Genomic DNA, 24,624 nt, shown 5'->3' with positions numbered 1-24,624 from the left:
TTTTTTTTTCGTTGTATTACGAACAGTTACGACTTTTGTCAAAGTATATCGCGCATTTTTTTCTTTTGTTCACTTCGGATACATAAAAGTATACGTCGATAAAATTTATAATTAAGAAACAAAGACCTGCAAACTATGCGTCCTCGTTCATCCATAATTTCATAAGAAAAATCACATTCACTGGTAGTATTATGCAAGTTAGAAGACTGCACACATTTTTTATAATGTTCTTTTCTCATTTTCTATTTAAGCAAAAAACAAACACATCCGTGATCTTAAAATCAATCAGTTCATCAATGCCGTCGTATGTAAGATTTTATTATACCCGTCGGGTATACTTGATTTTTTCAATGTTCAAGTTATTTTGTACTTATTGCTATGTGATAAAAACATCGCGGAACTGTTACTCTGACAACCGCTTTTTTTCGCATATCAAGCTTTCGAGTTTAAACGTAAAGTTTCATTGAAGCAGCAATTGGCTAATCATCCGCTGCTTGATTCTGAGCTTGGTTCAACCAATAAAACACAAACTCCGTTGAAATTAATCGTAGTATGAAACAAAAGACTACGGAGCTACAAAATTGGACCTATATTGGAAATTGCAATTCTGCTCTAGATTTTCATCAACGCGATCGACGAGGCAAATTGTCTTTCCGAAGAAAAACACGGAGAGGCTCAATTAAAACTGCTGTACAGGTATTAAATAAATCGCAGGAAATATCTATGTCCGTGATGAAATGAAAAGGAGAATGAAAAGAGGAATAGTATCCGTGAGCCGCGAGGTACGTGGATGTCGACTGTGCTCGTGGATCGCGGGATATTTATAAACCATGCCTTGGCGATAAAATTTCCATATCGTGGGCAATAAACGACCGCGTATAAATTTGAATATCATTAAGCCATCTCGCGATCTGGCAGGTTACAGTAGGAGGTAGATAAAGGAAAATCGGCGAATCGGTTCATCGGTCCGATCGCGAGTCTCCCGATCGTCGCTGCATGATTTCCGCTCGGTCGACGCTTCGCGACTTTGCAGATGTGTGAATGAAAAAGTATTGACTTCTGATAGAAGCTGCGGCAATTGAAATATGATACAATATCCGCACTGAGAAAAATTTCATTTGTTACGGTAACTAGAAAAATTGAGTAAGACAGGTATCGTTAAAAAAAACCGTTTGAATATTGTTGGAATGACGAAAAACGAGGTACGCCTAACCATTTTGCGCTATCGTCGATCCTTTTTTGGCAATTGAAACGCAAAATCAGTTTCTGAGGTTTACTCTACTTTTTTAGTTAAACAAGGCTTCAACGTCGATTCATCGTTGCACGACCATTAAATTTTCGCAACAGTTGCAAGAAAATATAGCAACAGCGATCGTAACGAGAAAGAATAGTAACGGATACTAGACTTGCCGGTAACAGCTAGAAAACTAATTTTCATTTTCTACCTAGAACTATATTCTTCGATTGTGGTAAAAAATGAAAATAGTTAAGGACTGAGCGGTAACCGCGACTAAAAATTTCTCTCAGTGCGACGATGAACGCGGTACAGATTTTAATCGACAGTCAAGAATCGATCGTCACCCCGCGGCAATTATCAACCGTCGGTTTCCCAGTGCGTGTTTAAACACCCCTAATCTACACCCCTATTTTCCACCCTTGTTCCATACTCGAGGAGCTTTATGATTTATTGCGCAGCACTGCTTTCGACGCTTTTAATTGCGGTACGCCGGCTCCGAAATGCAAACCTTTTATTATTATACGGCTACGAAATTTATCCTTAATCCTTGCCGTAGCGGCACTAGCGATGTGCGACGGAATGCGGCGGTAATTATGCGACACGTGCCGAAGTCGGTGGTAAAAATACAAACTGTTCCGACGTTGTTATACACGCGAATAACGCTTGTTGCAATTTTCTAAGAATGTTGTTATATCGTGACGTATATACGTGAATAACTATATGCACGGTATTAAGACACGGCCAGGCGAAAATCGCTTTTTAACAAGTACATCTATATTTATGCAGGGTATCGCGAGACTGAAACTCCTGTCTCAAATTAAATGCAATTTCGGATCGAGGCATGCATAGCAAATTATTGATCGCAGGAGGAACGTCTTCTTCGCATTATGCAGCGATGCATGGACGCCAGGAATCTCGACTCCGACTCTATAACCGGCGCTACAATTACATTCTAATTATTGCTTATGGATAATGAGTCCTCGAGGAGGGTTAATTTTCATTTTTATCACTTACCATGTTATTATTTATTTATTTCCAAACGAATTTTTCAAACATTTCCTATACGCTGCATTATATTTGTACAGGAATGTATGTAATTTTCTACGGAACCGATCGCCGCCGATATTTTATGCGATCATGCGGTATATAAGCTGCAAGATTCCTACGTTCTTTCAAAAATTCTTCTGACTCAAGTTTTCTCCTTTTCTTTTCTGTTCCAGGATCCATCTTCTGTAAGTGAAATAAACGGAACCTACCCAGTGTATCTATTTCAAAAACATTTTCATTCCTACGAAGTTTTTTATCCCGATTTTTTTTTTCTTTCTCTTTGTTTTTTATATTCCATCCTCTGCGATTAATCTCATCGGTCGGATATTGGACTCGCCGAATTGGACGTGACCCTAAATTCTTGTCCACCATCCGAAATCGGCGCAGGGCGTAAGTACCAATCACTTTTTTAATACGATCTAATTGTTCATTTTTATGTAATAAGGTAACAGGCGAAAATGGGAAACTTGTAGATTTTTACATTATAGCGTCAAGAAATCGGTTCATTCTGTCTTTCAAATCCCTTGTATCACACAATGACTCACAATTCGTTCCAATTTAAAGGCAAAATCAAGGAATTGATCAGGCCAATTCAAATTCGTGAATTTTTTGGAACTTTTTAAGATGTATTAAAAAATTTTCTGTAACATCTCCATGTAATTCGAAATCCTCGATTTCATCGAACGACGTAATCTTGAACTGTTGGAATTCCCAGAGAAAAAAAAACCGACCAGTTTTAGTCAACCCCTCGACGATGAAAATAAAAATTGAATCGCAAGACATTCCAAAGTGCGAGTAACGTCGAAGCTTTAAAATCTCGTTACACAATCTCACTCTGTGATTGATAATATATATGTACATAATATAATCACGAAGTCAGGCATGAAGTTATCCCGCCTTGTATATGCCCATTAGATAAAACAGTGCTCCGTATACTGGGTAGTAAAAACGATATCTCTCAAGTGCGGGATTCGAATAGGACTCGGTGAGTAACGGAACGGAATTTGACTCTTTAACAGCCGCGGTATCATCGTCTTTCCACGCAATCGTTTAGGCACTTATCGCCAACGAACGAGCGAGCTTGCGTGGTTATTGATATTTATCACGGGGCAGTGACGAAGCGACGCATAAATGTAAGATATGTAATGAAAAGAAGAGAATTAAAAAAAAAAAAAAAAAAAAACGTGACGGATAATATCTGTACACGTAATATATATCCAGCTGTTTGAATTATTCCTAAGTATACAATGGTCGTCACTTCGTGCAACGAAATTTATACGTATAATAAGCAACGAACAAGTCGAGTTTCGGGCCATTCTGCCATTGTGCCTTTGAGCGTGTGAATAAAGCATCGTTCGGAATTTTTACTAGGTGGTCGCAATTTTTTTTTTTTTCTTTTTTAGATTCAAATTCTTCCGCCGCAAGCAAACGTGGATAATTTATAATATAGAATTGATTTTTGACGAATTTGAAAGAATTTCAATTGTTGCTTGATTTTTTAGTTCAATGCAAGTAACGTTTGATAAAGATTTCGAAAGATTTTTCAAACGATTTCATTTGATTTCGACTTTCTTCAAACTATTTCATGTATTGATTATCAAGCGGTTTGAAGTAACTTGTTCAGAACTTCAGGCAACTTTGAATGACTTTATATACTCTTGCGCGTGATTTTCAGCGACTTTCAGTTATTTTGAAGTACTCTTAGCGACCTCGAGTGAAATCTGGTGAGTTGTTACAAGGGTATTCAACTGAAAATTACCTGATAATGATTTTAGAAAATATCATTGTTTAAAACTTTGGAGTGTTTAATCCCAAAATCGATACCTTGTGCCTATTGATGAATAGTGAAACAAGATGAAAACTAAAACGCGATTATAACAATATTTCGAAAGCAGGGGAAAAAAAGAACTATCCACTCTTTAAGAAACATTCGTTGTATTGTGCGAGCAATTTTTATCTCGTCAAATTAGCTTTTTTTAATTTTTTTTTCTACTCACACGTAATATCGTTAGGTATGCAGCACTGTTTAACCCTTTGAATCAAACTTATCCACGAGCTTGCTAAAACAAAATTGCACTTACCCTTGACCGTTGACGAACTAATCTACGAACCAAACCTACCTGCCTGCACAATAATCCTCAATCACCTTAAAAAGCGCGATCTTACAATTTAGACTTATGAAAAACTGATTGTCAAATAATGCAAATAGAAAACCTCAACACAACGCAACACAATAACATTGCAATCTGCCTCACCTAAAAGCTGAACAAACCCTTGTTGTAGGTTTCAAATGCTTAAATAAAATAAAATAAAAAAAAAAAACGAAACCCTGCAAATCGAAGAACGGTGGCCTGCCCGAGGCTCGGGTTATTAATTTCAAATGATGGAATGATAACTGACGTCTCTATAGAGAGAGGGAGGTATGTACGGCGCCCGCGTCGCTACGGGGGTCCCAGACGTCGTCGGAGACATCATCCCCGCGGGCGGCCATTGTCTCACAAGTAAGGCCCAGGCTTCTTTCGAAACTAAACGACGCGAGCCGTCGCTGACACGCCCGAGGGGGCCCAAACTATGTACGCGGACGAACCCCGTCGCGGACCCCCGAACAAAAATTAATAACTTTTATACGCGATTCGGCTCTTTCCTCCAACTCCTACGAGACACTGGACAACGTTATCCTCCTCACAGGCTTAGGATTTCTACCTGCCGGGGTCCTCGCAACAAAAACTCCAAATAACAACAGAGCTTGTTGTAGAAATTTCTCGTTACGATCGTTTGGCTATTTTCGTTCGTCACAGCAACCGAGAAATTATTACAGTTCCGAGTGAAGTGTGAAAGTCAATTTCACCTTCCACTAATCAGAAAATCCTGTACCTTCCTGGTTACGATCACTGGTACTACATCTTTCCATTATACTATTCGGCGATAATTTGATCCAGATACGTCGACGAATTAATAATAATTACTTGTATTGTATTTAAAAAATTTGAGTCAACTAAGGAAGCTGATTTAACGTACGAATAACCCCGAAAATTTTGGAAACACTGACTAAAACTAAATTTCAGTTATCTTCTCGTAAAGTCTACTGCACCAGCACCCATTTTACAATGATTTTCCAGTAACCGTAAAGAACAAAATTCTTTTCAACGAGCATACGCACCTCGAAAGTCAAACCTAGACCCTAAACATGGCGGACACCCGCGGGTTTATATTCCCCAGGGTTTTCCTATCCTCGTGCACATGAGGCACCTCAAACAAATGTATAAATTATGAATGTAAATGGATGAGGGGTGAGTGGGTCGAAGATGGGGGGGGGGGGGGTGAAGGGGGCACTTTGCCGGGGGGGAGGAATATGGCGTGTCGCAACGCCGCAACCCGCTGATTAATACAAGCGATAAACTAACGGTTGAATATTTTACATTTTAACCAAGCGACGTTTTTATAACTTGTTTACACGGGTTCGTGTTCCGTTTGTAAAACAAACCCCAACCTCGGTCGCTTCAAGTGTACCTTCGTAGCTCGGAGTAAACTTGTCGTTCTTGCCTCCGACCCACCCTTCTTTTTTTTTTTCCTTTTTTTGGTGTAATTGCAAGGGCTGCTCTCCGACCGTCGCGTTATTTTGTTCCATTCTCTTCGTTACGATAAGGTTTAATTGGTAGGTGGAAATTCAATATTACATCGATAAGAGAATTATTTCCGATAAATTCACGCGACGAGATTTTTGTTGTTTTTTTTTTTTTTTTTTGTTTTGGCAACGTCAAGTATAATATTACTTATTCTTCTAATCAAAATCAATTTTACCAATGTGATAATAAAAAACGATTCAATGACAGGGCAAAGAATAGTTTGTTTTTTTTTTTTTTTCGAGAAAATATGTCATTGTAAAATGAAATCTTCGGTCTACATTTTAAGTAGTTTTACGTTCTTTTATTACATTTTTATGAGAATCTGTGATTTCACGAATCAACAATGTGTGACTATTTCATGGTAAAATAAGTGAAATACTATTAATTGTTGACTTACCAACCTTTTGAAACTTGTAGCTTTGCATTTTTGAAAAATTGACCTACGCTGCGACTTACGATGGTTCTATTATAATGTATGAAAAATGCATATATGTCGAATTTGGAAAGATGGAATTAGGCCGTTTCATCTGGTCAATCAGTATCAAAAAATTTCGAATTTCCATAATGCTGCACAATCTAAAGAAAGACGAAATAGATACGGAAGTATTTACACGGTTTTTTTTTTACTTCTTTTACACAAAAAAAAATCAGTAAAGCCTTCTTAAATGTGATTCAAGAGGTTCTTAAAAGATCCCATGTATAGCTGCTTGACTAAAAGCAGAGTAGAATAGTAAATTCCACACGTTTCGATCGCTCGACTCATATTACGAATAGAGTAATGGGGTTGAATTTGAGTCACCGTGACACATGAAATTAAGGCTTGAAAAAGTCTCGGTTTCCAAGCACTAAAAACAGTAAAATACTGTTTTTATAATTTAAAATGGCGTAACTCAAAAACAGAAAAAATCTTTATGGGAAGAAGATTAATTTAAAAATAAAAATGAAATTTAAAAAAAAATTTTATTATATTATTTATTTGCAGAACTGAAGTTTGTTTATTTGTTATTTACAATAAATGTTTGAGAAAATGGGTAAGTTTTCTCAAAATCCGAAATATCCTACCGGCTTCTAAAAAAGCAAACTTTATCCAACAAAAACTATTTTTCCCCTTATTAGTTACGTGGAAGAAATCAAAATTTAAGATCTAGAACCCAGACTCAAAATTCTTGTTGACCGTTGTTACTTATCAATATAAAAAAGATAAAAGCAAACTTTCTAATTAGGCAATAAATAAAGATTTTGGTTATTATTCGATGTAAGGAAACAAAAATTAATCCGTTCAAATATAAAGTAAAAAAGACAAGAACAAATTTTTTTTGTCAACCCTCGTTATTCCGCAATGCAATTTTTCTCGTATTAATTTTGCAGCCTCTTCAAGGCTCACTTTTCATCCTACCGTAGATTCAATGTAATTATTACACGGAGAATTGTCGGGATCCGTGCATAGTTTCCCTTGTTCGTAGAACGGAGGGCGGGCAAGGTGCGGGCACAATAGGTGCCGGCAATTAAAAGGCCGGATTACGGAGACACTAGCCGGGCAGGAACTAACTGCCCATTAAAAGACGGCGGCGCGCTCTTCGTCGAGAACTGAGAAAAAGGTGTAATTGGGCGGCGTGCTGAATCCGCAGCTCGTAAAGTTACGTCTCGGCGTTCCCAGCCGTCGCGGCGCTCTTTTCTCATACCCAACGTCCACCCCTTGACCTCCTTTTCCCTACCTTTCCGGTTTTCCACGCGAAGAATATCACGCATATTCACCGATCTAACGATTTTATCCAGGGTGCCGACGACAGGCCGGGAAAATCGGCAATAGTCAGGGAATTGTGATGGACCGTAGAGAAGAACGTTATTTTTTTTTTTTTTTTTTTTTATGAAACGTTTTGAAACTTCAGCTGTGCTTCGTAAATTCAGTTGAGGAGAGTGGACAGCGAAAGTAAGCCAAAAGATAATAAAATACAAACGGTATTTATGAAGAACCGAAACAACTTGCATGCATTTTCTTTCGTGCAACGTTTTTATTGGAGTTTTGGTTATAAAATTCAGTGGTTAAAGTTTAAAAAATATATAAATATTTAAGGGAGATATGGGCGGATAAACATATTGCCACGATAACGAGTGAACGGGTTAGAGTTGTCGGCAATTTTACACGCGGCATTCTCTTCAGGGAATGTTTCTCTACAGGCTGAACCAAAAGTTTTTTAAAAAGCATGAGAATTGAAAAAATACCGGCTACAATTTTAAAAACATCGGAAAATTAATGACATTTGTTGTAATAACAACATTAATAAAATTTTGATTCACTTGGACGTAGGTTCAGTTTGTAAAAAAAGTTGATACCTTCATTTACAAAACAGAATCAAGGCGATATCTTGAAGCGTTTTTGAGTTATCGTGGCAAAGCTAACGACAAACGTTGTTTGGAGAAAAACGCGTGTACATATTTATCACATGGTTGTATTCAACGCTCAACATCTTCATTTCTTGCGAATATTTTCTTTACATATTCACTGATTTTCATCACCAAAAGTGTGACAAACAACTCAGAAATAACGAAAATATCATATGTTTTTTCAGTAGTTTACAAAAGTTATTTGAACTTTTACCATATTTTGAACCGTCAAAGCCACCCTAATCCCCCGGAGCTCAATTTTGCGAATTTTTCAATTTTTTTTGGATTAAAGTGTTTGCAAGAGATTATAGTAACAGAATAAAAAAAACGAAGTTTTTCCAAATTTTTCGATGCTTAACTCCCCTTAAGCTAACTTTCGTAAATTGTGTTATTCTATTTGTAATTATTTTTGTAAAACGAAGCAATACTGTGTGTTTTTTAAATTTAAATTTATATATTCAAGAAGCGCAACTTCTGGAGCTTTTGGCGATAAAAGCTGCCAAACATTACCTACCTAAGCTTTGTGGGAAAACGTCAGGGTTTTATGAACTTTTTACTGGAATAGTCGAGAAATTTTATTTGAGCAAAATTGTCGCCACCCTGTTACCGGTTAAAAAGAAGACATTGCACTTGATTTTGTAATTGATTATTAAGAGACAATGCTGAATTGATGTGATTTTTCAACTTCTTCGGAACATCGAGAACGAAATAAACACTGAGACAGATTTTTCTTCCATTCTATTTCATCCAATATCTATTTCTCAACAAAGCACAAAACCTACAACAGCAAAAAAGAGATGTAAAAAAGGCAAAACTTTTTCGACCATACGATTCCGGGATCTGCAGTGAGCAGCACTGAAATTCAAGAGGTATATTGTATACGAAAATAACAGTGTCCGGCTTGCCGCCGTGAGTCCCTTAGGGACACAGATTACCAGATAAAGTGAGTACAAAGTAGGCGGATATAACACGTGTAAATTTACATTGCGACTTAGCGAAACGGTCAAAAAAAGAAGATACTTCTGTTCTGATACCTGCGAACAGAAGCGCAGGGTGAAACGAATGATACAAAAATGCGCCTATGAAATATGACGAGCTTTAGCTAAGCGGCGCGTAAAGTCAGTCATTCGCTGATAGTGAGTGGGGGATGAAGGGTTGCTCGCAAGTTTATCAAAGCCATGATTTTTCGACATTTTACTTGATTTACTTCGATAAAATTAAGGCTGGAACAGAAGGATTCAGGTACGCGGAGTCAACTTTTCGAGGCGTATATATCTTGCCAAGCCATAACGCCTTGTCATTATTTATATTAGCATAATGACAGGCGAACAACTTCATTTGCATTCAAGATCACGCGTTTATAACCAAGCTTCGCCCGATCCTGGGAGATGTCAAACTCCCGGAGAGCACCATTTATTCCAGTTCATTCTTAACGCGGTTCTTTCTCTCATTCACTACATCTCTCCGGCATTATACACGCCCGTGTTCGTACATAAATGTTCCTGACGCAAACAGAACATTATGTCCACGGATTACACGTGTCGTCGTTTTTATTTCTGTTCCCCAGCTACGTGGGGAATTATTTCTAACCGGGATATAAAGGATCACGGCTGGTGGTTTTGGGGAAATCGTGAAACTGTGTTTAAGGTGTATTTGAATAAAAATTGTACGTTAGATACGAAATCCCGTGGACCTTGAACTGTTATTCGTCACAAGTATAATGTGCGTTGGTTCATTGTAAACGGGTTGAATCTAGGTGAACACGATACTTTCAATAATCTTCAAACCCGCAGGGGGGGGGGGGTTACTTTTAGTGTGCTAACAGAGCTTTTATTCAGTCACTTGAGTCATTTTTTCGTTTGTAATTCAGTTTCGTTCACAAAAAATTTGGCTTCACTTTTTTTCCCACGAGGTATCTACTAGACAAGGTTTCGTTTATTAAGTATTATACTATTTTTAGGAAGAAAATCACCTTAAGATTGATTTCCGAAAAACAACTGTAATCACTTTTCTCATTGTTTATGTATCGAAATGTTTCACCCGAAAAGACAATAAAGTCCTAAATCAGAGTCACTTTTCACTTATGTCATTAATTTAACAAATATCGTGTACAGTGTAGAGTGACGCATTTTTATAATGTGGAAAAAGACATGAAAAGCAAGAAAAATCCGTGTTCTCCGACGTAATTCAAAATAAGGTTATTTCTAGCGAGATGAATAACAAACAATTAATTCTGGTCGGTGACTTTCGAATAACTTTTTATAGGTCTGAAAGTAATTGTTCTCAATTTTTTGAGACTACTTATTGTTAGATGCTACCAGGCCTGTGTGTGTTTCTAATCAATTTTACACGTTTTGAATCATCGAAATAGACCAAAAACAACATAACTTGATGAGACATGCCGAATTTTACATGGCCAAGGAACAAACACCGTGAGGCACGATCGAGTCAAATCGGGTGGTGGAATGGACCGAGGAATGAAAGGGTTAGAAAATTACAAATTATCAGGATAGTCTGGAACTAACACGTATCGCGGATAAGGATCTAAAATATTATGTAAATAGAGGTGTGCGCATTTATAAAGCGTAGGTATAGCTGAGGATCCACGCGCGTTGAGAATTCGTTATACGCGATGGTTTTGGTCCCTTGGTAGGACAGGCTGTCTACCTTTATACAAACGGGTATAAAAACCGCATAATATAACATTTAGCACACGCTTAAACAAAATTGCTGTAATCCCGCGAGAATGGAAGGAAGGCGAAAAGAAGTTAATATGTAAGCATAGCGTAGTGCCTCTTGTATACATGTGTACCCCAGAGCCTATGAAAAGGGATAAGAGGAGACTGTTCACGGCCTCCTCCATATAATACACCGTAGCATTAACATAGTATGACGATTTACATAATGCTTATAATTCGAGTAATTATCAAGGGAAATATACACAATTTAATATAATGGTGGATGTTTAGGGGTTCCTCTATCAGCTCCAAGAGATCTTTCGCCTTGCCTCGGCTTGCTACTCTTGCTTCTCTCTGCTCCTGCTGCAGGATCATGCAGGTGCAGAGGTCCACGCCCTTTGCGTCAATAGAATACATAACCTGTCCCTACGCCAGTTTCTTTTTAATCTCGATGCCTCGCGTCAGCTTAGATTTTCTACCTATGTAATTTCGTTCACAAGTTTCCAAAACGGTTAAATCAATTCAACGCTCCTTGGCACAGGTGATACAAAAGCTGTAACACTCCGGCGCCATAATTTTACTTATCGAAGTCAATGAATTTAAGGATCTTCGAACGAAACGGTCAACCTTCAGTCCATTTAAAGTCTCGATTCAGCGTCCCTTTGTGTACGGAATGACCATGTTCCATTTCTTCAGAAGATCGATAAATTATCAAATCGATCACGTTAATGTCCGTCGACAGCGTGCTACTTGAGAACAGACCAAGTTGGAAACATCTTTCAATGCCTAAAATTAAATAAACTACATGTGAGGTGATTTCGTTACATCCAAAGGAGGTTTGAGCATCGCGATGTATCACAAACAGAGATTTGAGCAACACTATAAGCGATATGATTGCGCGTTGTAGAAGTAACAGATATTCGACGGTATATTACGAGAAGAAAGAACGCGTGTAGCTGGGATTATGGTGCATTTAAGATTGTAAACCAGGGTATAGTAGGTATATCGAAGGTGGATTATAGAAGCACAAGGTGGGCACTGGACTTTTCGTGAGCCGTGGAGCATAGACCGTCGGTTATTAATTACTCGAGCGTTAAACTGGCAATTTAAATTTCTAACCGAAGACCAGGACGTCGGATGGCCGCCGCTGCGCGGCATAACTGCGTCCCTCTTCAATTCAAAGTGCCCTCTTGGGATTGGGGTTCACTGGCGATGAGCAGGTCCCGTGGCTTTAATGACGAAGCATCATCGCGCCTCGTCTCATCCCACCTGCCAGACCTTGATGGATATAATCGCTCTTTTAATATATTTTAATTTATGTTTTCACCTGAGGAACCTCGCGCGCGTTGCGTTGATTTCCTGGAGCGATGACCGCGTCGCGACGCTTCCATTCAAACCATATCCATATCGTTATAAACAAAGACACAAGTAAATTGATGATGCCGAATGAAACGGACCAGATATTTCAACCATTCGATCTTCTCGTACGGTAATTTTAACAAACGACAACAAAAGTGCAAATGCTGTTTTCATTTTCCAATTTCTCATGTCTCGAACCTCTTCGATTGTCCGGTCCGACCGGATATTTACATTACCACTGACACGAGCAGGTGGACGTTGGCTGGTTCGTCTCCTGATTTTTTCGCCACTTCCCAGGGGAAGAGATCGAGAAATGCGATGGAGTGAAAAGGACACAGATCGCGATATCCGTTCGGATCTTGTTGTAAACTGTAAATCCTTCCCCGGATTGTGGAGGAAATTGGATTGACAGCGACCTGCGAGTCGCAACTAAAGACCGTAATAAATAATTGGTTCTTCGCATCTGGACTTCTCGAATCTTCGATTCGATCAGAGAGTTGTGTGCGCGTGTGAATATGTGCGTACGCTAGGTAACCTCGACGTATCTTGAGGCAGGTGGAAGGATCCGGGGTGTCCATATTTATGCATAAGTGGGATAATATACTTCATCCATTTACTATAATCCTCCGAAGTAATTTCTATAGAGATAAAGTCGACGATCGCATCGCATATCGGTATCTATAGGTATAATATCCATCGCACATGTGCCCAGGTAGCGATGAAATAATGAAAATAGTGTCTCGAATTATCCCAGCCAGCTTATTTCAGTTATTTTATTCTACTTTACGAGGAGTCGTAACGGCGTCGAGTAGCTGACCGTAAATTAAAATTTCACTGCGTTATCCCACCCAGGTTACGATGCATCGTCCAGAGTATGGATGGACAGGTCTACGTGTAGGTGAAAAGGTGGATCCGTCTTGGTTACGGACACCAGTCCTAGCGAACCGAACCTTCCGAGTTCGTTTAACAAACTGCTTAATTACAGGTTAATTATCAGGAATGTACTGGCTGTATGAGTGAAGAAATATCGTGTGCGGTTGAGGGGAAAGAGGACGAAACGAAAAGGGAGACGAAAAGTACCTACAGCTAAGTGATAAACGTCATCTGTCAAGTAGCGTTCGTGACGCAAATGTCCATGACTGTACTAAATACCTGCATAAGCATACGTATACCAATCCGTCTGGTAATAATCGTTGCTGGTAATTATGAAGTCGTAACCATAGACACGTACGGCATTATGTACATATAGGCTAATTAGAGGAACGTGGGATCTGGCAGGGCTTAATTACTCCCAACTTACCCCTCATTATTTTTACGGAAACTCTTCGCTCGCTTTGTCCCCGGGCGCGTTATACCGATAATACCCGCGTTTATCTCGGGTCCGGGATTCCTCAGCTGGATATTAATTTACGATCGCGAAAAGATACACGGGAACCACTTTCCCATCACGTGTGGTTCGAGAGAAATGTACATAGACGTACGTACCGCGCACGTATGCGTAAAAGCGATAGAAATCTTCAACTCGAACGACACGCACCATCGGAACCCTCGTACGAGTGAAGAAAATTTTGCCAGATCAAAGGCTCGCACGATCCGCTACTGATTTGTCAGCGCAGCTGCTCCGGGATAACGAGTTACCCGCCATTCTGCCAGCTTCTACATCGTTTCACGAAATTAGTCCACTGCTGTACAAATTTCGTGTCCATATAACCCCCAAATTCTCGTATTACCCTTGTCCAACTGTCCCGGGATGTTGTGCTAATTGTCCTCCTCGGCTACTGACAGTTTAAAACTTGAGTACGTACTTTTTGATACTTGTCTGTTCGTTTTAACCTACTTGGGATAATTGTGATCTATGCACTGGCTACAGGATTCAGTGACTTCCTTTGATTATTCTTCTAGAAATACTAGAAACTATTAAGAATAAAGGAGTAAATTACTTGTGTTTGATGAAATCTATTTATATAACTCTAGCTTTAGCTCTCTAGCTTTACATGCGTGTTTTCCGTACACCAAGTATCCGTTTCTATGACGGTCGAGTGAGTCTGCGAATGCGCATGCGCGGTGGAGTTGAAAGTAGTCTGTTCTGCACTGCGCGCATGCGCTGGCGCGAACAAATCTTACATTACGCGACCCTAACCTCAATATCGTGGTTCGTGAAAAAAAGCGTAACATACTCCTGTTTCTAACAAGGACCTTTTCGCCTCACGTATTTTCAATATTCGTATTCGGCTCACCTGCGACTCATATTGCAAGCTTACGCTCAGCCCGAAAAGACTGAGTTTTCCTCCGTGATACACGATATACTATTAACGGCTGAATTGCACAAATACTTGATGTGCAGTAAAGTTGATCGAAATGCCTGATTGTCTGTTCAGATTTCACATAAATTGGCCTACGAGTGATCTTTTAGTAATCAAATGTCTCGAGTCAGTGATATTTCCTTCTAACCAAATTCATTCAACAGAATAAAGAAAACTTTCCCCTGTAAAAACTATCTAAATGAATCACAAATTGTCCTAAAAATGGACTAAAATCTTATAATGAAAATCGATGCAGCGGGAAAGACAAAGTTCACTCAACCATCAAAGACTCTTGAATTTTTGCAAAAAATGGCAAAAATCGCGGGTTCGATTGAGGATCGAAATGAAAAGGAGGGTTGGACGTACGTGTAGATTGAACCAGTGGGGTTGGAGATTGCTGCAGGAAATCTTGTAGCGTTATAAATTGTACACATGTCTTTGCGTTATGCAGGTTCGTGCAAATAGGCAATCATAGGTGCATAAGCACCTCGTTTCAAAGACCAATGGCGGATCCGGGGGCGGGGGAACGAATGCAGAGGAGGGTCGTATGAGGGTGAGGTTGACGGTGAGGGAGGGAGGGAGGAAGGTGAGGGGTGGTGGACTCACTCAGGTATCTAAAGATCTATCTGAATAATAACGTGTACGACAACATGTCAAATTATACAGAGCGACGGCGGAGAACGAGTCCTCCTTCAGGCGGGCTGGTGCGTGTCAGCGTTCGTCCGTCATTCTACGCGATCGCGTTGTACACGGTACCGCAGACACTGTAACAATAATTTAAGAAGACACGTGTGTGTGCGAGTGGCCGAACAACCCACGGCATGTGTGTAACATTAGGCGTATAATTATATTCCGTATAAAAATTGTAATATAATAATATCACTATGGCGACATGTGTTCGCGGGAAGTTTGACAACGGTACTTTCGTGTTTCATAATTGCGAGGTAGCTCATTTGTAGATCGTAACCATTCATTGTCGGAACATTAGCCCCTGAGGGTCATCAGACGCCTCGATTCACAACTTCGAGAACTCCGATCAACACCGATACGCATACTTTTGAACCACTTAAGGGCAACTACTTTTCTCTACACACGTCTTGACTGACTGGTGACAATTAAATCATAGCTCAGTCGACCCTGTAGGACTATGATTGATCGTTAAACACACTTTTCACTCTATATAGGTTTGCGAGCTGGTCTCCATACGCCGCACGTCCATCTTGGTATATACATTGTGGAAAAACTCTTCTTTTGTTTTTGTAAAAGCTGATCTCGCTTATTGTTCTTGATATCGGTGTTAAATCGTAAACCTTCGTGCTGTCCGAACAGCAGCAAAACGTTCTGGAACAGATCGATATCGATCTGTAGGTAAAAATCAAACGGGAAAATGCACGATCGACGAGCCTGCTCGGCTGATTTGACTAGTCTTACTATTTTTTCTAAGAACTATATTCGTGTGCAATGAATTTTCCCAGTTAGATGCTCACTGCAGTCACATTTTCACGATAGATACTTTCTATTACCGAACGACACAATAGTCTCAAACTACTTGCTCAAGATCAGTCACTGCAAACCAGTTCGACTCAACTGAAATCCTTTTTGAAGGACTTCAGTCGTACATTTGGCACCATATTAATCGAAAATAACCAATATCTTGTGAAAAATTACCATTGATGGTTAATAACTTTTTTCAATTATTTGTTTCATGTTGATTTTCTCGACATCTTTACGAACTGACTTCGTTCTCATGGCCATGGACTGGAATCCAGTATGTAAGTATCAGGAGTCTTATGTTTTACGTATAGATTGTTAGCAATCGTGTGGTTCTAATACGGAATCCATGAAAATACGTATACTACCGTCATATTGAACAAATATTTGATTCCCAAGCATGATACTCACACTTTGCAAAACGCTCTTTAATTGAACATGTTAAAAGTGTGCCGGGAGACACGTACGGGGTGATTACGGTTATTAGACGAGAGAGAAAATGGAGATCCATCGATTGATCGGTCGAATACGCGCGGCCCCCTGTGATCGTAATATTAGCTATTACTGATACTGCGGTTATACAATATAAGTAATCGAAGCTGAACGTTTAATCCCTGCAGTGCAGTTTTGATCGGGATATTTCGGGCTTAGTTGAACGATTCAATTACCCGGCGGCACAGCCTCTGTGATGTAGCCTTCCTTCCGCCAACCTCATTATACGAATCATCGCGTACAACCGCTCTCTCCCCCCTTCTTTACGGGTACTTCAACCCTCCCTCCGTCGTAGATCACCCGTGGATCCCACGTCTTAAATCAGTTCACCGTTTTTCCCCATAAAACTCGTCTGCAGCAGTGCAATCAAGCAAGTATTTGGCGTAAAAAATGCTCCAAATTCGATCTTATACCTGTTTAAAAGTGACGAAACGCTGGGTACGTTTCAGAAGTACTAACAAAGAGTTCACCCACGTGATCAAACGAGACAAAACCTTGTTCAGGTCTCGCGGATTAAGGTTCAAAAGCAATACCCAGGTCGCAGAATTCAGGGGATCTCGCCGTAGCGCGGTTATTCGAACCATTCCGTGGCCTCGATGGCCTCGTATGGCACAGTCGGCCATCCCTTGGTGACGGCGATGGCCGTGGTCGTTGTCGCGGCTGTGGCTGCGGAAGCGAACGCGTATTCCGGGATAATACGATCCTGGTGATTCACGGGATACGCGGCGCCTGCGGGTAGCGGCTCACCGCACGCCAGATGCCTGCTGCCCACTACTTCACCACCGGGAAACCACCCCTGGACACCCTTCGCCACGGCAAAGGGGCAACCATCATCAGCCACAAAAATCTGTAACGCCTCACCCTTGCGGCCTGAATCCAACCTCTGCACGACGTACTTCGACGTTGACGTTCGACCAATTATTCAATAAATCGCATCGTGTGACATTACTGGAGTTGTGATTCTACGATCAAATCGCAGAGTAGGTACCTGGAAGTTTAAAAGATGCCCGTAGATTCATCGGTTTGCGCTAAACAGTCGAGAATTCTCGAGTTTTCAAACCACAGAACCCCGCGGAATCCTTATGGAAATTGACTTCCGGTCAAGTTGACTGGATTTTCAATATGTTACAGGACATTTAATCATGCAGTGTAATATAGTTGAACCGTATTGATCTTCTGACATGTTGATGGTTTAGCACTTTCGTGATTTTTTCTCTCGGGTAATATTGATAAGTACTACACCATACTTCTAAGTAACGACTAAATTCTTGATGGAAAGAGTTGCAGGAAGTGGAAGATTGTTACTATCACATTAGGAACTGTTCAAACACCATAATAGCGTTTGATCTCATGAATTCAAAGGTTACAAGTATATCCACACGACATCAGTTGACTTTCCAAAGATTTCCCAATTGGGCATCTGACTTCAAGTGCGATTCGTACATTCAATACTATAATCCACGCCACGCAATTGTAACCATATACTTTCTGCAGATTTCAAGTTCATTTCTTTCCAACAAACTCATACCACATTGAATATTAATTTCACTTTACAAGAATAAAGAAATGCTTTTCCATGGTCCCTTCATGATTCGCTGCAGCTTTTACTTTTTCTTGGGTGTTCCATGTCGCCGACATTTTCCCTAATTCTGGTTTCACAATGCGTCGTGTGCGTTCAAGGTATCGCGTATGGGGGTTCCCATAAAAGTTTCCGATGTACGAACTTATTTGTGTAGAGTGTCGGGCATGTGAGACGCCTAGGTGAGTCTATCTTACCGAACGTAAAGTCTACCTGGACGAATTGATATTTGAGTCACGTTACCCGCACCGAGGTAATTGTGTTAAATGAGCTGGTCACGTATGCGCCTCGTTGTTCGGAGGACAATGCCGAACACTACGAGTGGTAGAATGGAAATAATAGAATAAACTCCCTTTCTCTCTTTATCCCTCTCGCCATGTCGTGTCGTACCTCTACGCGATACGTCGGCACTGGCCGAGCTGCTGGTGCCGCTGCAGGTCTCTCGCGAACAAATACGACGTGCGTGATTTTCAATTAGCGCCAGTGCGCCTCGACAGCGAATCTCGACTGCTAATTCCCCTTCGTGGCTTTACGAAAAGGACACCTGTCCGTTCTCGGTCCGTGACTCGCTTCGGTCACCCGGCGTAATGTCGAGTCATTCATTCGCGATTTGGTAACAAATAAGTCATTCTTTGCTGACACGCTGTATTTTTCAACGCTAGTTGAAATTCGACGAACTCGTTTTATCATTCGTAGTCTTTGTGATATCGAGGAGATCGAGATGAATGGCAATGATATGAGCACGAGTGATCGTTGAATTATTTAGTATCACGCCGAAGGGCAAGAAGACCGTTGAGTGTTATCTGGTGCGTCGTCCTCGTGGGAATGACTCCCACTCGAGGCGAACCTTCGACATGGCCCGGGCCGATTTAATTGCCCCAGAAGATGAGGCCGAAAAAATTCTCCAGGTAATGACCCCCTTCCTTTCCCATCGATCCCTACCGGATGCCCCAGCTCAGCCCGTTACCTTGAACGATTGTCGATGTACCTTCGTAGGCACGTTACACGCAGTACCTGACGGATACGGATCATCGATCCTCACCAAATTTCGCGCAGATACGAAATCATGGAACGAAGTAAGAAGCAGTCGTCGAAAATGATTTCATCGGAAGTGTAACCATAAATCCAAAACCTTAAACATATTCTTGAAAGGTCAAAGTTAGTTGGGTTGCTATTGCCGATCAGCCTAGGAATTTAGAAAATAAAGATAAGATCGTTTCGGTAACCGATACGTCCGGATTACCGAGCCGTCATTGTCGTGGAGGGTAAATAACGGAAGTACGGAACAAAGTTGGCTAGGCTTGAGGTTAAATGGCGCATGTATAAGCGGGGCATTGTTGGGCCTAACCAGATTACCATTGTTGGGTATGTCGCTAAACGGGCCCACTGATCCATTTATCCTCGATTCTCGTTTAATAAACCATTAAATCCCGGGTAAACGAAAGCGATTACCGTCAGGGACGCCCATTGTGCCAGAGCAGTCTCTGTGTGACAACGATACCTACCAACTCCTCGGTTGGCGTCCCTCCTTCGGTATCTCTTCGGACCTCAGTCGGCTGTCTCTTCCATTGTGCCCACAGGAAAGGCACGCCGGTCGCATTGTCGCCGATTTACGACTACCGTCCAGGCGCCATCCCCCCCTAACGGGGCTGGGGTAGGGAGGTGAAAGGGGCCTCTTTCCCTAATTTTACGGACCCTCCGTGCATGCTTCTTCTCCTCGCCATGGACACAAAGACGAGAAAGTGTGCGAATGTGCTGACAGCCGCATTCACCTACCGCGCCTCACAATCGGGGATGAAACGCACGGACCCGCAGGGCGGTCGTTCCGTCACCGCAAAAACCGGCCGCACTGTTGCCTGGGACCTGTTTCGGATGTAGCAGGGACTTTGCCGTGCTGAAGGAACGCTTCCGAATTATCCAATTTGCGAGGCGCCCCAGCAACGAGAGGACACGCGGAGAGTCGGAGGTAATTGGTGTACAACGTTTCGAATTAGTCCTTATACGCGGCTGCCTCGTACACGAATCCTTTTTCCTTGTGACAGACACGCGAGCTTCGGCCTACACTCATCCTCTCGACTAATTTTCGTCGACAAAGTATTATACACCACAGGTTCTCGGCGGAATCGGCATTAATTCTAATCATGGTAATTACGGGGACCGTGGACATGCGGGACCTTAGATAATCTGTCATCGATTGATTCTAGATAGGCTGACTCTAACGTTATGAAAGAGGAGGGGACATTTTGCAAACATGGTTTCAGATAAGAATGATGGTTATGACTTAGGCTCGTAGCGAAGTTGACCGTTAATTTTTGACAATTTTTAAGTATCCTTGAGTCAAAAATGATTTGTGATTCTTGGATACCTGAAAACAAAACTTAGGAACTTTAGAAAATAGAGAGTTTTGATGACTATTAAGACTGTGAGAATCGTGAAATCGTCTTAGGAGCTTTTTGAACTTGGTAATTGATTTTCCCACACAAGCAATACAGTGGAAATGATTTTACCAAATTTTTTCCAAATTGACAAAATATAATATTGCATTCAATTTTCTTCACAAAACTGAGTTAACAAAGCAGACACTCGATTACGAGTATAAACTTTTCCGATGCATCGGAGCACTTAAAATTTTACTTATCGACAAATTCGTCAATCTCGATCGCTTACGCTTTGGAAAAGAATTCCGATTCGAGTTGGTGTGTAAGGTATAATCAGAGTGTATGCGTGTTGTGTCGAGCAACAAAGCAAACCCATCCTGAACTCTCCTGCTCGTACATGCCTTACGCAAAACAAATTTTTTCGGTCGTTCCTGAGACGTCGCGGTTTCCCCCCTTTCCCTTTCTTGCCTCTTTCCGTGCCCTCCGAGGGCCTCACCCTCTTTGCGTGGGACAGGCATAAATACGCGAAGAAGAAACTCCTGCAGGACGATGAGAGAAAAAAATAAATAAAAATTGGAAAGAAGAAGAAGAAGAAGAAGCTACAAAGGACGGCAAGCGCGCGGTCTCTCCGGGTGATACGATACGATCTTATACGGGATGTGCGGCAGATACAAGAATTTATACTAAACTTCTCTAGGGGGCCCCTCTGCTCTGAGAAAACTGCAACTTATTTTCTTTTTTTTGTTTTTTTTTTTCATAAATGTCTGTATTTTTAGTTTTATTTGTAACTTGGGTTGGTTTTTTTTCATTTTTTTTTCTCGTTTGTTTTCAATCATTCCTCGTTTTGTTTTTACAACTGTTTTCGATCTATGAATTATTATCGCGGCAAAAATTCACGGGCCCGTCGACTTCACGGGGAACAAATGTCCTGCGATAGCAATATTCATATGTACTTTATTAGCCCTGTAAGACATTAGTTTGAGCATCTTTTAGGAACGGTTAATCTTGCCGATTTAGAGATCTTCTGGATCAAGATATAGTCGTAGGTTGTGCAGTATATTTTACTTTGAGAACAAGAATTATCGTTGAATAGTATTTTAGCCGTTTAATCGAGCTTTCAGATCTGACAGAAAGTTTCGCGCTCAATAACGTTTGCAATTTTGTACTAAATTAACCGTTTGAAATACTTGGGGAATTTTACAGTTCTTTACTCGCTGGAGTAATGAAATCCTGGATTGAAAGCTTGCAATTGTTCTTCTACGATGATTAATAAAATTTTGGAAAAATTGACGGAAGCACTGTAAATATATACTCGCAGCTGATTTTTTCTGGCTTTGAGGTTAATGCACGTTACCGTTTGGCTGAGTCCCGGTTTTTCGTTGTTATTTTTTTTAATGTCCGCGTAAGCACAATTTGCAAGCTTTACCATTTTTCAAAGTTTTCTTGAAAAAGTTATATCGTTTTAAGAAAAAAAAAGAAAAAAAAATTAAAGGTTCGGTATCCCGTCAATGGAAGTAGAAGAAAGATGTGAAAATGAAGAAATTACAGCAAAATTGCAAGTGTTCAAAGCTGTCAACCAGTGAACGTACATAAATCCAGATTTGTAGAAAATGAAACGCGACAACAATTGCTGACATTGTTGAAACAGCGTGCATTCAAATAATCTCAAAATTGAAATGCAACTGATATATCGGAGGATAATAAAAATTCACATCATTGACGATCAACCATTTTATCGTCTTCGAATCATTCGTACGTGATCGAAGCTAGCGGGTTAATCCATCTCGGGCAATTAAACAACTGCAGACCTTTGTTAATCGGCTTTAATCGCGGTTAATTATACAGCCGCCGAAGAGCACGGCTAGAAAAAGTATCAGAATATCCATCGGAGGTAACGACACCTGCCACTAATTACCTCGTTTCAGCCCGCAGCTCCCGCATGTGACGGTCTAAGCCTCCGGTAGACACGAAGATGCACCCATAACACCGCAGACTTGCTACCCCAGCTCGCATAGCTGCTATAAATTCAGCGGAGGACTCGCCAATTCCTCGAGTCCGCAGTGTGGGTGTGTGTTCAGAGTACCTCCTCGTCCCTAGTTTCAATTTCGTAATGCCAATCCAATCATGTAAATCAGGGGAACATTATTAGTGGTGGCAATTGAGACCCGCCGTCTCTCTCTATCATTCCACCCACCCCCTTTTCTCTCTCTCTCTCTCACTCTCTCTTTCGGAGTGGGCACAGAGTGACGCCCGACTAATCCTAGGTTTACCTAATCGTCCTCCTGCTGCTCCTCGCCCTCGTCCTCCCCACGCCCCCAACCTCCGGGGCGCTGGAAAGCGGCTTATAGTTTCACCCCTTCATCCCTCGCCGGTTCCGGCCGGATTCGAAACTGAGCTTCTACCACGGTACCGAGGATGGGATCCCCTGTGCGGACCAGGGAAAACCCCCGATCGGCCGGGTCTTGGTCTCCCCTGATATTCCACGACGGGTTCGTATAACTTCTAGGGAATTTTCTTGCTGGTTAGAATTTATACGGCTGGGTGTACCTACTTCCCTCGATCTCTTGTTCGAGTTCCGGCTAATTGTAAGACCTGGCTAATCCGTCGTGATGCGAATTACGCAGAGAGATCCGTTTTCCACTTCTGAACTTTACTACTTGCGCGCTTGATCTTCCTTTCTGGACCTTATACTACGCTAAATCCAACCCTTGCGTTGTAGGTCAACTGTACCGGCTGACTTTCTCGAGCTAAAGTCAATGAGACGAGATACGCTAAACAATGTATTCGAGACCCAAAAAGGTATAAAAATCGCGATCAGCTGTTGAGGCAGAACATTGTGCGTCTACTGTTGAAAGACGGAATCTTTAGCTATGGTCACGTGAGGGATAAATACACTTCCACATCTCGTCTATCACTGTCCATCAAATCCTGGTTCCGACAACCAAATTGGACTGAATGCTGTAACGATTTTCGGCGAATATCCCGTGAGTCGTATTATAGTTTCAATTCTTCACTTCATTGGCAGATTTAATATGGGAATGAATATCTGGTATACCTTTCCGCAAAATAGTCGAATTCGTCACAGTACATTTTCTAACAATTGTAACGTGCGCGCGGTTGGGGGTTATTAAAGTGGCGAACCGTCGGATCGAGTTTGCAACAGGTAAAAAACAAAGACCGCAATTTATCGGTGAGTGCGAAGTGTGGGAGCGGAGCAAGCACGGTTTAATAGGCATTTTGCGGTTGGTTTTTGAGGTCGATTGTGCGGGACTGGAGCATAACAGATTGGCGGTTCGCAGTAGCTGAAAAAGGCAACAAAACCCCTCGTAGCGGGTACCTCTATTATACGTTTTCTACACAGATGAATAAATGAAGAGGATTTGAACGGTCATAGCCGAAGCCGGTGTACTCAACGCTAGGATTTAGATGCGGCGGTGCTGCGCAGTCTGGTTAAACGATGATCATCCGGTTGCTAAATTGCACTCCGTTCGGCTAATGGCCGTTACTAATGCGCCCATCGGTAATGGTGGTTGTCCAGTAGCCACCGGGACTTTGTCTATCCTGATGGCAATGCCTTGTCGCGTCTCGACTCAGTGCGGAAACCACCTGCGAGTTTCTCTGCTCCGTGGGCCCTTCTCCTTCGGAAGCACTTTGTAAGGCCGACACTCACCTGCTTGAGAAGTTGTTTGAATCCGTACTGCACGGCATTGCGTTGCAACAGCTATCGCTTTGCGAAGAGTCACGAAAACCGCCAACCACTGCCATCAACGTCGCTCTTCCTGCGACGAACCACCTGACGTACTACTTGCAGAAAATGTCGACAAGTTTGTTCCATTACGGAAATATATCTTTGTCTCTCGAGTCATTCTTTCGAAACGCTCGTTAATGCTTGCAGATTAGTCAGTCGTATAGTAGCTTTCCGGAACTTGGTTTGACGTTACATAAACCGGTGGAAGTTGCATGTCTGTTCGATCTTCTTTTGGCTCGGGTAATAGGCTTCGGAAAGTTCCAAGTTTAGAATTCAAAATCCATGTCCATGGATAGGTTAT

At 41.3% G+C, this 24,624-nt stretch overlaps 1 protein-coding gene across 4 annotated transcripts in view; it reads left to right on the top strand.

Annotated features, from left to right (window-relative positions):
- The window catches only part of LOC124298792 (ankyrin repeat domain-containing protein SOWAHB), a 147,915-nt gene that overhangs the window by 98,292 nt on the left and 24,999 nt on the right, over positions 1 to 24,624 (top strand). For all 4 annotated transcript variants that reach the window (XR_006906884.1, XR_006906883.1, XM_046751289.1 and 1 more), the window contains 2 exons: positions 2,458 to 2,469; positions 16,405 to 16,407. Coding sequence is in view for 2 of the 4 variants with exons in the window: in XM_046751289.1 (XP_046607245.1) it covers positions 2,458 to 2,469; positions 16,405 to 16,407 (15 nt within the window). In the remaining 2 variants the exon portion in view is untranslated. The remainder of the gene's footprint in view (positions 1 to 2,457; positions 2,470 to 16,404; positions 16,408 to 24,624) is intronic.

This window comes from Neodiprion virginianus, chromosome 2 (genome assembly GCF_021901495.1).
Source record: "Neodiprion virginianus isolate iyNeoVirg1 chromosome 2, iyNeoVirg1.1, whole genome shotgun sequence".
Classification (NCBI taxonomy): domain Eukaryota; kingdom Metazoa; phylum Arthropoda; class Insecta; order Hymenoptera; family Diprionidae; genus Neodiprion; species Neodiprion virginianus.
This window is presented reverse-complemented; position numbering and strand designations above follow the sequence as displayed.